Raw genomic sequence first — 15,412 nt, forward strand, 5'->3', positions numbered from 1 at the left:
GCACATGCATCTTCTGCACATCTATCACACCAGTGTTTAATTGCTAAATTGTAATTATTTCACCACTAGGGCCTATTTATTGCCTTACCTCCATTTGCACACACTGTATATAGATGTTTAAATTGTGTTATTGACTACGTTTGTTTATCCCATGTGTAACTCTGTTGTTTGTGTCGCACTGCTTTGCTTTATCTTGGCCAGGTCGCAATTGTAAATGAGAAATTGTTCTCAACTTGCCTACCTGGTTAAATAAAGGTAAAATTAAAAGTAAAATTGACAGGGCCTTTCAACTGGCCCCTCACAGAAATGACTGCCCAATGGTTGCGCTCCCCCTGGACAAGTCTGTGTTTATGTTTTTATTTCTGTCCTAAATTAGAATAGTATATAGTTTTCCGTGGAGTTACCACTATTATGTCTTTTTTAAATGTCTGCTTCTTCAGTAGGTGATGTAGTTCACGCTGGAGATATGAGCGTACTATTCGTAAAGCAAAACTAATGCTGGAAAACAGTAATGTGGTCAATTTGGAGTGGTATGAATCGTTCATTGGCTGGTAAAGACAGAGCAACAGTAACACTCCTTCATACAAATACTTTGTATGAAGCTTTGAACTGACCCGACACAGACTACAAACCCATACTGTATATACAAAAGTATGGCTATAGTCACACATTAGGTGGTTCCTTATTAAATGTAATAATGTTTATGAATACATTTTTAAATTAACATTGAAGCCATTTCTTATGGAAACCCAGTGTTGAGTTGGAGCCGTATGTATCAAGCATCGGGGAGTTGAAGTGATGATACAGGATCAGGTGTCCATGTAATCTTATTCATTGTGATCGGCACTACTACTCTGAGACGCTTGTTAAATACAGCCCCTGGTGAGCCCTCTGATGAGGACCTTTGCCCTCTGCTTTCTCCCCAGTGTCTATCAGCTGGTTGTGAAAGAGGAACGCAAGCAGAAGGTGCGGCGGGCGGCCGACGTGCTGGAGTGCTTCTCCGTCCCGGTCAGCTTCAAGAATGCCTCCATCTTGGATTTGCCCCACTACTTTGCAGCGGAGTTCCCACCCACATACCTGACTGTGGTGCAGCCTTTCAGCGTAGGTGACAACAAGACCTACAATGGCTACTGGAACCCCCCCCTCTCTCCAGCCAAAAGCTACAGCATTTACTTCCAAGCCCTGAGCAAAGCCAATGGGGTGAGTTGTCATACAATCTTTTCAAGGTCCATCACTGTGCAATGTCCCTCACTGTTGTCTGATGCCTAAATGCAGATTAGGGTTGTCACGATACCATAATCATGATACTCAGAAGTATCATGACAAGCAAATAAAACATGAAACGGCTTAATTTCTTGAGGAAAACAAGCCTTGTCATTTGGGGTCCTTTTCCCATTTATAACACACCATATTTGACATAAAGCAGGTTTTTATAAGACAAAGAGTTTAGTCTGCTTCGTGATTTTCTTTTTGCCATGACAAATGTAGTATTGTAGTATTGTGATAATGGTATCGTGACACCCCTAATACAGATGTTCAACCTTTTAGTATTACTCACCTCTTGTGTGCAGCGCTGAATCTTGAAAGACCACATTTTTTCACGCTATCTTGAATCATATCAATTTCAGTCTTTACAGGTGTAATTTACTATGGGGTGAATGCACGCTCTAGTTCTGTTTTTAAATACAACTAAGATGATATACACTGAATGTACAAAACATTTAGAACACCTTCCTAATATTGAGTTGCCCTCAGAACAGCCTCAATTTGTTGGGGCATGGACTCTACAAGAGTTCCACAGGGATGCTGGCCCATGTTGACTCCAGTGCTTCCCACAGTTGTGTCAAGTTGGCTGGATGTCCTTTGGGTGGTGGACCATTCTTGATGCACACAGGAAACTGTTGAGCATGAAAAACCCAGCAGTGTTGCAGTTCTTGACACAAACTGATGCGCCTGGCACCTACTACCATACACCGTTCAACGGCACTTAAAGTGCACTCATAAAGGGGCTGACGAAGAATAATGTTCATTATTACACTCAAACATCTTTCACTAACTAGGTTTCCATCCAATTGGCGACAGATTTTCATGTGAATATTCTAAAATCTGCCTCATAAAATATAAGTGACATCAATAAGGGATCATAGCTGTCACCTGGTCAGTCTATGTCATGGAAAGAGCATGTGTTCATAATGTTTTGTACACTCAGTATATGATCTAGTACCACAGGAGGTTTGTGGCACCTTAATTGGGGAGTATGGGCTCGTTCTATTGACTGGAGCAGAATAAGTGAAATGGTAACAAATACATCATACACATGGTTTCCAGGTGTTTGAAGCCATTCCGTTTGCTCCTTTCCGTCCATTATTACGAGCCGTCCTTCCCGCGGCAGCCTCCTGTGTCTAGTACAAACCTAACATAATACATGCCTATCAGTCAAGTGAATGTACAGTAAAATGGCAAAAGGGATGTCAAAATCTTGACTGTTCTTCTTCGTAGACAGCATGCAAATGTATGGCTCTCAAGCTCTTCTTAATCGTAAAACAAAATTTGACTTTAAAATGGATTTCAAAATAGGTTAAGACCAGAGGACTGTTAAATCATTTTCCACCTCTGCGACTTTGTTTGGCGGGGTCATCGGCTGGCGTTATAAGCAGCACCTTCCCAACGCTCAAGTTTTCCCAGAATGCAGTTTAGCTTGCCTTAGCGTTGGTCACATCGGCTTCATGATTTGATTGGATATCAGTCAATTCAATCTGTGAGTTTCAGGCTCAGCGAGAAAACACTCAAAACAACATTAGACCATGACCCAGATAAATAAATAAAATGTAATGCATAAAATATGGATTTAGCTTGGTAGTTTAGACCTGCGATCAAAGATTAGGCATTTATTCCACCTCTCTTGTTCAGTAATTTGTTACTCTGTCGAAACCTCTAGAGGGATGAGTATGTGACTATTTTCCATTATACTTTGCCCCATTAAATTCAGGTTAGAGAACAGATTTTTTTTTGCTTTACATCAAGCGCGGCTTAACTGTCACTCCGTGGCTTCAAGGTACGGCAGCCCATCATTATTTCATTTAAGGTTTTTTCCATTTAGCCAGTGTTACAAATGTAAATGCTCAGTGTAAACATGTTGATTACTGTTGCTCACTTATACTCTCCATCTTTTAAGAGACTGCGTAATGTACATACTGACAGTACTGTGCATTTCCCCTTACCCTCTACTACAGCTTGAAATACCAATGAGATTGAGTTGTGCATGATGGCAGCCCCTAGTTTGCTCATCAAGTCTTCTTTCACGGGTGGCATCCCGTAGATGCCATTCTTTCATCCTTCCATTGTGCCAATTAGAAAGGGTACACATCAAATGAGCCAGAGCGGGCTTTTCCAAAGCTATGCGATGCCACCCAAGCTCCCCGACAAAAATGGCAAGAAAAGACATCGCCTTGGGGAGGAGAGTCTAAGTCTGGACAGGGATAGAGGGAAGAAGGGAGAGAGTGAGAAATGTAGTAGAAGAGAGTGGGAGAGACAGTGGAAGAGAGAGAGACAGTGGAAGAGAGAGAGAGAGACGGGTAGAGTGAGGCTCTGCCCCCCAGTACAGACGAGCTGCCAGCTGATTCCTCAGCCCATGCCAACTGCAGGCTCCATCTCTCCTGGCACTGCCAATTGCACTCGAAACAACCATCCTCCCTCGCCTATCAAGTCCCCCAGGCTCCTTTCTTGAGACCAGCCACAGTGACCAGACTCTTTAACTCTGCAAAGTTGGAAAAGGACCCAGAAGTAAGCGTTTCACTGTTTGTCTAGACCTGTTGTGGTTGAATGTGACAAATAACATTTCATTTGATGCCCTACACAGCAGTGGCGAGGAGGGCGGCCATATTGACTGACTGGTCATATTTTTGGCAGTTATATCCCCCCAGAATGTGTTGTTGAGGCTTGACAACTAGGAGACAACACACCTACTCCATTTCCTGTGGTACCAACCACCAGGGAGCGAATGAAAAAAAATAAATGTTGCTTTTTCCCAACATCTAGAAGTGTTGGCTTTGAAAATGCTGAGGTACAGTTAACAGCAAGCCTGGTTTAAAAAAAAAACAGGTAAAGCAACATCTCACAGCACAATGCCTCTCTCCTATTACAAGTTTTGTTTTTTCCATGTATGTTTTGAGGTTGGACTTAACATGTATAGCTCATTAGCACATAGGGCACACCAATGGGTGTCACCTCGTTAGTCAGTGTGTTACACCTGTGCTGGTTACCATCTCGTTAGTGGGAAGATGTTTCACCTGTGCTGGTCCAGGTGCTATTTAAGAGTGGCTGGGTCAGTTCTCCAGTGTCTTGATAGATGTGGAGGGTTAACACCTTTAGCTCGTGCTTCCTATTTAGATTTTTACACAAACTATCCTGTATCTGATTTTGTTTTGAGTCACCATTTTGGTTTGTTTCCTGTCATTAAATTCGGTGTGGGTTTTTCTTTTGTTTGCCTCTTGGGCAAATGTAGTGGGTGCTCATGGTGGGTATCTTTTAGGTTCCAATTGTTGTCGCTAGTCAACTTTCTTAATTTTTTTGTTTTATTCTGTCTCTTGTTTTTGTTCAGGGACAGGGTGTAATTATCAAGTAATTTCAACACATCAATCAATGTCAAAATACCAAATGTAGCTTCACTGCTAATTTTTACCGTTAGTTCCTGGAAAGGCTAAATTAGGACATGTCGGACCACAATTTAGACAGACTGGTGATGTGAGCTCTCTAGGACACTGTGGATGTCTGTGTCTCCTACAGCGGTTCAACCAGCTGCACCACAGGGACTTGGTATTCAGCTCAGGCAAGCGCTATTAGCCACAAGATGTCTTCCAACTAGGGAGCTGCATCTGCAACTCAGCCAAGCGTTCCAGGATAAGACTATAAATTAACGCTACCTTTATTAACATTACTGCTTCATACTGTTGAGGCTTGCGAATTAACATCCCAGTGAAAATGCTTTTGCAAATGGCTGCCTCCTTTCAGGTCTAGGCCATGCATAACAAGTTTTGTCAAACAGGTTAGCGATGGGGAATTCTCCTCTGGCTTTCACAAGTTTTTTTTCGATGGTTTGCCAGGTGCTTTGAAATGAAGGGCATGCTTATCAAGAATGCCCTAGAACTTGGGTGACACTGGTGATGCTTTTTTTGGATTGCTCAAGCTTCTATTATTGTGTTCCTCAGCCAACTAACACTCAAGGGAGGTGGTTCATAAAAACTTTTATGAGAACTTATCAGACACTGTAAATCAGAGCGAATAAACACAGCAAGTTGATGCCACAATTAATGTAGAGTTATATGGAGAGTAATATTAAATCGAGAAAAAGGTGCTCTGTCTCTCTGTTAAATATTCACTTAGGGGAGCAATAAGTGACAAAAGAAGAGGAGCTTCTTTTTCTTTTAGAGAATGATAGTGTTCCCTTAACACCTTCCAACTTCACTATATAGATATTAGAGTATTGCCATGACTTGCCTTGCAATTGAAGGTTGTCGATCCATATGTTCCTTGTTTCCTCCGCTCCTCACTACAATCCAATCCTTACTTAAAGGACAATTCCACCACTTTATAACCAGTTATTATGCTGTTAGTGTATATGCACTACTGTAAGATATGTTAGTCATACTACACTTATTCGTTTTTGTCATTTTTGAAGCATCTGCATGACCCTCGTTTACAGTATACTACAGTTCCCAGGGTGCATTTCACCTCCCAGGATGCAATGCATCGCCAAGTCTGCAGTTCGCTTAGCTGGCTAGCATGCCCAGATGAAGCTTGTCATAAGTTATGAGTGCATTTTACATTACTTTTGTAAGCATATTATAATGCTTGCATCAATATCATGCTGTATATATGTTAATGACAATGTCACCGATCAAATGCATTTCACAAAAATAATTCAAATTTAGATGCTAACGTATGCTAGACTTAAGTTAGTGACTGTTGGTTAGCTACCATGCTAGCTAGCTAGCCCGACTGCTACATCCGTAATAATAATAATGTTTGCAACAATAACAGCCAAGTTTAAGCTTAGCGACTGTCTTAAGGATCGGCATCTCGTCAACGGGACAGTTATAAATCATGCAGCTCCTTGTGTCATGATCGCACATTTTAGAGAAACAACAAATGTCAGTACATATAAGTGTCTTATATCAGCTGAAAGCTTCAATTCTTGTTAATATAACTGCACTGTCCAATTTACAGTAGCTATTACTGTGTAATAATGCCATGCTAGTGTTTGAGGAGAGCTCCTAACAACAAAACACTTTTTTCACATCGATAGGTTTGATAAATTCCCCTCTGAAGGTGAAATGTGTACATACTTTCTGAAATCTTGCTCTGATTTATCATCCAAAGGGTTCCAGAGATAACATGAAGTGTCGTTTTGTTAGATAAAATATGTTTTAATATCCTAAAGAAGTCCATATAGCATGCACAATTGATTTTGTATTATCACTCGTTCAATTTGCAAAGAAAGGAATCTGTGAAAATCTAACTCTAAACATTGTTTCAACCAGTCAAATCACGTTCATATGTATTCCTCAGAGATCCTAGAATGTAACCAGACTTCACTATATCATTAGGGGTGTAGTATCCTATAGGACACCAAATTTGTTCAGAGAGCAACGCCTTCATGGCACGCCGATGACGCGGCCGGTCTTCATTTGATCTACTGTATCTTTGTCAAATATGCACCAATCGGGGTCAATCAAAGCTAGCTAGATAGCCAATGAGCTGGGCTGTATGGGAGTAAACCCTGTATCTGTTGAAAAATGTAGGTGTTAACCTTTTGCGACAGCATGCCTTTTCCTTTTGGACAAAAACTACGAATATTCAGAGTTATGAAGTTATGAAAACTGTTTGTTTTGCAAATGTTTAACTTATAATATGGCTACTAATAATGGAAAAGTTAAATCAAAGTCCAAGTATACAGATTTGACGATATTCTTGCAGAAAAATGTAATATGAATGCAAATGTCTCCTGGGTGACTTCACACTAAATGTCATGTAGTTCGCTCATACTTCAAGTTATCCGTCTGAAACTTTGCACATACACTGCTGCCATCTTGTGGACACCATCGGAATTGCAACCAGAGTGATGGCTAGAACTGGGACCTTTCTCTTGCATTTCAAAGATGGTGGTAGAAAAAAACAGTTGGTTTTTTCTTTGTATTTTCTTCTACCAGATCTATTGTGTTATATTTTCCTACATTCAATTCACATTTCCACAAAATTCAAAGTGTTTCCTTTCAAATGGTACCAAGAATATGCATATCCTTGCTTCAGGACCTGAGCTACAGGCAGTTAGATTTGGTATGTCATTTTAGGCGAAATTTGAAAAAAAGTGGGCTATCCCTAAGCAAACATTCCACATAACATGTAGGCCTGAACCACATTTATTATGAAATGTACAGGCAAATCACTAGGGAATCCTGTCCAGTCTCTCATGATTTGAAGACTGTGTCTGATTCTAACATTAGCAACGCTAGCTAGCCAAGTAGCTTACCCTGCTTCATCTGAAATAAAGTGGTTTTAACATTAACAGACAAAAATACAGCCTTTGTGACTGTCGAAGCAACCATCCAACAACACTGTAGGCCTATTGGAACGAATAAAAGTAAGACGTTTCTTCACTTCGAAAATGTAGGCTATTTGGAAAGGCCAAGGGAGCTGCAACTTTGTCGGTGATGGTGGTTTTGCCGAATGGAATCATGGGTGTTTGATCCTTGAACAACAGAAAAATATTCTTGATACACATTGGAATCTGATGAGCGTGAAAATCCAGGACCATTGCAGTTTTTGACACAAACTGGTGCATCTGTCACCTACTACCATACCCCGTTTAAAGGCACTTCAATATTTTGTCTTGCTCATTCCCCCTCTGAATCGAAAATACAGCATCTCTGCTGTAACGTGACATTTTCTAAGGCTTCCATTGGCTCTCAGAAGGCGCCAGAAAGTGGAATGACGTCTCTGCAGTCTCTGGGCAAAAAAACAGCAGGAGTTTTTGTGAGTGGTCAGGCAGGGAACAGTGACACTGAAAATGCGCGTCCACGAGACGACTCCATTTTTTTCTTTCAGCCTTTGAATGAATACAACGTCGCCCGGTTGGAATATTATTGCTATTTTATGAGAAAAATAGCATAAAAATTGATTTTAAACAGCGTTTGACATGCTTCGAAGTACGAAGTACGGTAATGGAACGTCACCCTTCGGATAGTGACTTGAACGCACGAACAAAACGGAGGTATTTGAATATAACTATGGATTATTTGGAACCAAAACAACATTTGTTGTTGAAGTAGAAGTCCTGGGAGTGCATTCTGACGAAGAACAGCAAAGGTAATCCAATTTTTCTTAGTAAATCTGAGTTTGGTGAGGGCCAAACTTGGTGGGTGTCAAATTAGCTAGCCATGATGGCCGGGCTATAAACTCAGAATATTGCAAAATGTGCTTTCGCCGAAAAGCTATTTTAAAATCTGACACCGCGATTGCGTAAAGGAGTTCTGTATCTATAATTCTTAAAATAATTGTTATGTTTTTTGTCAACGTTTATCGTGAGTAATTTAGTAAATTCACCGGAAGTATGCTAGTTCTGAACATCACATGCTAATGTAAAAGCTGTTTTTTGATATAAATATGAACTTGATTGAACAAAACATACATGTATTGTATAACATAATGTCCTAGGAGTGTCATCTGATGAAGATCATCAAAGGTTAGTGCTGCATTTAGCTGTGGTTTTGGTTTTTGTGACATATATGCTTGCTTTGAAAATGGCTGTGTGATTATTTTTGGCAGGGTACTCTCCTGACATAATCGAATGTTTTGCTTTCGCTGTAAAGCCTTTTTGAAATCGGACAATGTGGTTAGATTAACGAGAGTCTTGTCTTTAAAATGGTGTAAAATAGTCATATGTTTGAGAAATTGAAGTTATAGCATTTTTGAGGTATGTGTATTTCGCGCCACGCTCTACCATTGGATATTGGTGAGGCGTTCCGCTAGTGGAACGTCTGTCCCTAACAGGTTTAATGTTTTGTACGCTCAGTGTATAAATGACTGGACAATTAAAATGTAGGAGAATCTCTTATACAACGGTTTAATGTGATTTATAGCAACCTGTTCTTAATGTTTTCTAAACTCAATGTATATGCCTGTGCTTGTGTGTGGAGTGTGGATCTTTTCGGACCTAAGCAGATGCTTTTATCTCAAGAAAGAGACATGTTAAAGGGGCACTCATAAAGGGTCTGTCAAAGAAAAATGTTCATTATTACACTCAGACATCTTTCACTAGCTAGGTTTCCTTCCAATTGGCGACAGATTTCCATGCCAATATGAAAAAATCTGCATAAAGATAACTTGTAAATTTTCCACCAAACGGACCTGTTACGGATAAAAATTCAATGCGTGATGTGTGATGACGTACCGATACTTTTGTCACAAAAACTGTTGCGTTAAATAGAAAATGTGTCTACTCTGGCCTTGGCACATGCGTTATAGCCAACAGCTCACAGATATAGTGCAGTACATTTTGGGTAGTGTAACTTAACATAATCATTTCACTTATTTGAACATTCTGTCATAAAGAGCAGATGTTCAACAATTTCCCATCTCAAGGGGTAAAAAAAAAGACTATAATAAATGCCAATAAAGTTCCATTAGATTAACAGGGTTGAGGCTTTCATCTTAAATCGGCCATAAATCTCCTTGTGACAGAGGGATGGAAGCTTGTTGTGTGCAATGGGGAGGGGCAATTGAATGTAAGCTTAACAACATTTTATTAATTAAAATATTTCTAGCCTATCGATGGATAATAGGGTTGACATGTTATATTCGACTCGCTCAGTTTTCCACCACAAAACACAAGAAAATGACCAAAGAGAGTAGAAACAGGTCACCTGCTTTAACACTGATTTTACTATTATGTTAATTGTTTCTTTTGAAAAACAAATCACCATATTAGAGTGAGAGTTCAGTACATGTAACAGGGTTGACCTTAAAACGAGGGACAGACGTAATCAATCACTAATCACAGTAAATAAATAATCTTAAGAAATTACTTTGTCAAAGCAAGAAAATAACTAGGGCTTTACAATGATGGAGGAAGGTTAAAACCTCCCTAAAAGTATTTTTGGCAAGTCTTTATTCACATTAAAAAAAAAGATTTATTGAAATTTCCATGTGGTCTATATTAAAGGGCACTTCACCTAATATGATAGGCTTTCTCCTTAAAATATCAAAGAGATGCAAAATGGACTCGTGGAGCTACCGAATGTTTCCAATTCACCTCCATTTCTTTCTCCTGATCATTCGGTCTCAAAATCTAGGGGATTTACGGTAGTTAATGGTAGTTGCCACCAATACCAGGGATTTAAGTTAAAGGTAGTTGCCACCAATGTGGCAATTGACCTGTTAATGAGGTTTCATTGAGGTGCACGTTTAGTATGTGTATCTGTGTTCAACATTTGTTCTGGGGCGGCAGGTATCCTAGTGGTTAGAGTGTTGGGCCAGTAACCGAAAGGTTGCTAGATAGAATCCCCGAGCTGACAAGGTAAAAATCTGAAATTCTGCCCCTGATCAAGGCAGTTAACCCACTGTTCCTAAGCCATCATTGGAAATAAGAATTTGTTCTTAACTGACTTGCCTAGTTAAATAAAAAAATACAATGGGAATCACAGCTGAGAGCTGCCCAGTGACACGAGCCTACAAGATGAGCTAAATACGCTCGCTTTGGGGCAAGTAACATTGAAACATGCATGAGAGCATCAGCTGTTCTGGATGACTGTGTAATCACACTCTCTGCAGCCGATGTGAATAAGACCTTTAAACAGGTCACAAGGCCGCAGGGCCATACGGATTACCAGGATGTGTACTCCGAGGATGTGCTGACCAACTGGCAAGTGTCTTCGCTGACATTTTCAAACTCTCCCTGTCGGAGTCTGTTATACCAACATGTTTCAAGCAGAGTCCCTGTGTCTATAGTCCCTGTGTCCAAGAACACTAAGGTAACCTGCCTAAATGACTACCGACCCTTAGCACTCACGTCTGTGGCCATGAAGTGCTTCATAAGGCTGGTCATGGCTCACATCAACACCATTATCCCAGAAACCCTAGACCCACTCCAATTTGCATACCGCCCCAACAGATCCACAAATGATGCAATCTCTATTGCACTCCACACTGTCCTTTCACACCAGGACAAAAGGAACACCTACGTGAGAATGCTATTCATTGACTACAGCTCAGTGTTCAACACCATAGTGCCCTCAAAGCTCATCACTGAGCTAAGGACCCTGGGACTAAACACCTCCCTCTGCAACTGGATCCTGGACTTCCTGACAGGCGGGCCCCCAGGTGGTAAGGTTAGGTAACAACACGTCCACCATGCTGATCCTCAACACGGGGGTGCTCAGTCACCTCCTGTACTCCCAGTTCACTCATGACTGCACAACCAGGCACGACTTCAACACCATCATTAAGTTTGCTGATGACACAACAGTGGTAGGCCTGATCAACAACGAGACAGCCTATAGGGAGGAGGTCAGAGACCTGAACATGTGGTGCAAGGACAATAACCTCTCCCTCAATGTGATCAAGACAAAGGACAAGATTGTGGACTACAGAAAAAGGAGGATCGAGCACGCCCCCATTCTCATCGACGGGGCTGAGGTGGAGCAGGTTGAGTGCTTCAAGTTCCTTGGCGTCCACATCACCAACAAACTAGCATGGTCCAAGCACACCAAGACAGTCGTGAAGAGGGCACGACAAAACCTATTCCCCCTCAGGAGACTGAAAAGATTTGGCATGGGTCCTCAGATCCTCAAAAGGTTCTACAGCTGCACAATCGTGAGCATCCTGACGGGTTGTATCACTGCCTTGTATGGCAACTGCTCGGCCTCCGACCGCAAGGCACTACAGAGGGCCAAGCTTCCTGCCATCCAGGACCTCTATACCAGGCGGTATGAGAGGAAGGCCCTAAAAATTCCGGTACCGGAGTGTCAAGTCTAGGTCCAAGAGGCTTCTAAACAGCTTTGACCCCCAAGCCATAAGACATCTAATCAAATGGCTACCCAGACTATTTGCATTGCCCCCTCCCCCCTACGCTTCTGCTACTCTCTATTATTATCCATGCATAGTCATTTTAATAACTCTACCTACATGTACATATTACATCAATTACCTCGACTAACCGGTACCCCCGCACATTGACTCTGTACCGGTACCCCCTGTATATAGCCTCGCTATTGTTATTTTACTGCTGATCTTTCATTATTTGTTACTTTTATTCTTATTTTTTTAGGTCTTTTCTTAAAACTGCATTGTTGGTTAAGGACTTGTAAGTAAACATTTCACTGTAAGGTCTACCTGTTGTATTTGGCGCATGTGACATAACATTTGATTTGATTTATGTGCCTAGTAGAGAAACGATAATACCTTATGTAAACTCTGTAACCATTGTAACTGGATTGATAGGAAAATCAATCAGACATGGCTATCCAAGATATTTTGAATTACAAAGACGTATGTATTCTCAAGTTATTTTAAAATCTGCCAATTCCACATGGCCTTAGCAGACTTATAAAATGTAAAACCAATACATAATTATACTCAGAGGATTTTTTTTAATCAACATGAGCATCAAAAAAGCTTGTCTCATCTTATTTTATATTTTGTTCTAATCCAGCGGGAGGCTTGTCACTCAAGCTCAGTGAATCGGTCACATAATAGATAGGCTAATAGATGGGACTTCCTGGAGTTTTCCCTGTTATGGAATCAGCCTAAAAAAGTTAATGACAGTTTGTCACTGCCTTATTGGACAAGAGGGGCAAAGCTCAGCTGTCACTTTGTTTAAGTGATGTACTCCTGTTATCTCTGACTTCTTTAACACTAGAACCGCTGGGCCTAGAGGGACCCTCCTTCAATCTAACGAGCAGTCATTCTGACTGCAACATTCTAGCAGCGTAATTAATTGTCATATATGCTATTGCTAAAATAATCAGTTGGTTGTGTTCATGAAGGTGTTAGGTAACGTTAGAATATTATTTTCTTTTTCATTTCAAATAGCAAAATAACATTTTCATTAGTTTGTTACTGTAAGCTATATGTAAAAACAAAAAAAACACACTCTAAAAAATATTGTGCTATTTCCACTTAAAAAATATTTGCATCAGCTTTTTGAGTATTTCCAACATGATGTATGTTTCACAAACACTAAAAAATGGCTAAGGTCCCAACTTAATTGATCAAATTCAGAACTGTTATTGTACATTAGATCTACTTAATATTTCTTAGTAGGTACCTTCATTGATCGTTTCTTAGTGTTTAAACATGGCTTTATTGTCACAGGCGTCGATGAAAGGTGACCAAAACGCAGCGGGTATAGTACTCATCTTCGTAATTTATTAAAGAGAGTGAACACTTAAACGAAAACAACAAACCGACAATCAACAGTTCTGCAAGGTACACAGACTATACAGAAAGCAACCACCCACCAACCCAAAGGAAAAAAAGAGGCTGCCTAAGTATGGCTTCCAATCAGAGACAATGAAACCACCTACCTCTGATTGGAAACCATACTCAGCCAAACATGGAAAAAGGAACATAGAAATAAAAAACTAGAACCAAAATCCCTTAGAACCAAAAAAAAAACTAAACACACAAAACAAACACCCCCTACCACGCCCTGACCATACTACAATTACAAATGACCCCTTTACTGGTCAGGACGTAACATTTATGTATTTCATCACTTGATATTTTTATCCACTTTAGCAGGAATTGTTGAGCATAGTGTATATTCCACTAGCACTAACTGTAGGTCAAGCTGCAAGCGTAGCTGGACATATTTGCCTTGGTCAAGAGTAGCACATATGATCTTATTAATGGTAACAATAGGTCGTCTCATCATTGAAGGTCAATTTGTCCGACGGTTTTGATATCCGTTCATCATGAGCCATTACACCTAATAGCATAACAAACTGTTTGATACTATTAAAGAAATGTGCTTTTCGTTCTTCAAACATGCATACAACATTGTATAAAAGTATCATGAAGTAAAAAATATATATAATTACCTGATAATCCTCTGAAAACAGAGCCACATGGCAAGTTCTTGGAAAAAGGCATTATGATAAATAAAAATTTTTAAAAAACGTTCAAATGGCGCTCCTGTGAAGTAGTGACGTGCGACATATGCCTAGTTTCCTGAAACGAGTGACATATTGGACCTGACCTCAACTTCCCCCAGAATGCTCTGCTTTAGGATGACACACACACAGTCTGAAGTGTAGAAATGCGTAGTAAAAAAAAAAGTTTTATAATCTTTTTATATTTTTTGCCTACTCTTTTATTTATTAACATCGAAATTCCATGACCCGGACGTACTTTTTTTACTGTTGCTGACGAGACACTGATCATGTGATGAGTTTGCAAATGAAATACCCACTTGTGCTGCCACTGGACAGTGAAAATCAAGTAAGTTAAGCTTTATTTATTGTCATTTAAATTTGTTTGTAGTAGTTAAGTGTTGAGTTATAACACCTACTGTAGCTACCTCAATCGTTATTTCAAATAATTTCGGACTTCATAGCAGTTGCTAGCTATCCGAAATTTAGCTAGCTAGCAGGCTAAATTAAATACAAAACACCCCTAGATACAGCCACGTCTCATAGTCATGTAATAAGATTGGTAAAAGAGGAATATAAATAATATGAATTGAATGGAGTTTCCCGTCTTCCCATTAAGTGTTTCTTGGACAGCACAGAAATGCCCATATCCAGATGGTGTGACAAAGGTGTAACGGTTGTCGTCGGGGATAGAGGACCAATACGCAGCAGGAATGTGGATGCTCATCTTGATATTTATTTTAAATAAAGAGAACACCAAAACAAAGAATGCACGACCAACAAAACAGCCTTGTCATGCTCACACAGGCAAAACAAGAAACCATCTCCCACAACACCAAACCAAACAATTACCCATATATAGGACTCTCAATCAGAGGCAACGAGAAAGCACCTGCCTCCAATTGAGAGTCCAACCCCCCATCAACCTAAACATAGAAATACAACAAACCAGAAAGAACATAGAAATACAAAACATAGAACATAGTAAATCACACATAATAAATCAAACACCCTACTACATACACCACCACCCCGAAACACTTAAATAAAATACCCTCTGCCACGTCCTGACCAAACTACAATAGCAAATAATCCCTAAACTGGTCAGGACGTGACAAAAGGCACTTTCTTTGTTGTTACTTTTAAGGTTGGAACCAACATGTAGTACCTCCTGCAGGAAGAGGGGCAATAACCATTCTACACTATTCACAGCCCTGTGTAATGTTCAATGTAATTTCATTGCTGGACTTTTTGGAACTTTATGT

At 40.2% G+C, this 15,412-nt stretch overlaps 1 protein-coding gene across 14 annotated transcripts in view; it reads left to right on the forward strand.

The window, feature by feature from the left end:
- Positions 1–15,412, forward strand: part of ptprt (protein tyrosine phosphatase receptor type T) — a 515,339-nt gene that overhangs the window by 390,664 nt on the left and 109,263 nt on the right. For all 14 annotated transcript variants that reach the window (XM_029776440.1, XM_029776442.1, XM_029776445.1 and 11 more), the window contains exon 12: positions 927–1,200. In XM_029776440.1, the coding sequence (XP_029632300.1) occupies positions 927–1,200 (274 nt within the window). The remainder of the gene's footprint in view (positions 1–926; positions 1,201–15,412) is intronic.

This window comes from Salmo trutta, chromosome 14 (genome assembly GCF_901001165.1).
Source record: "Salmo trutta chromosome 14, fSalTru1.1, whole genome shotgun sequence".
Taxonomy (NCBI): domain Eukaryota; kingdom Metazoa; phylum Chordata; class Actinopteri; order Salmoniformes; family Salmonidae; genus Salmo; species Salmo trutta.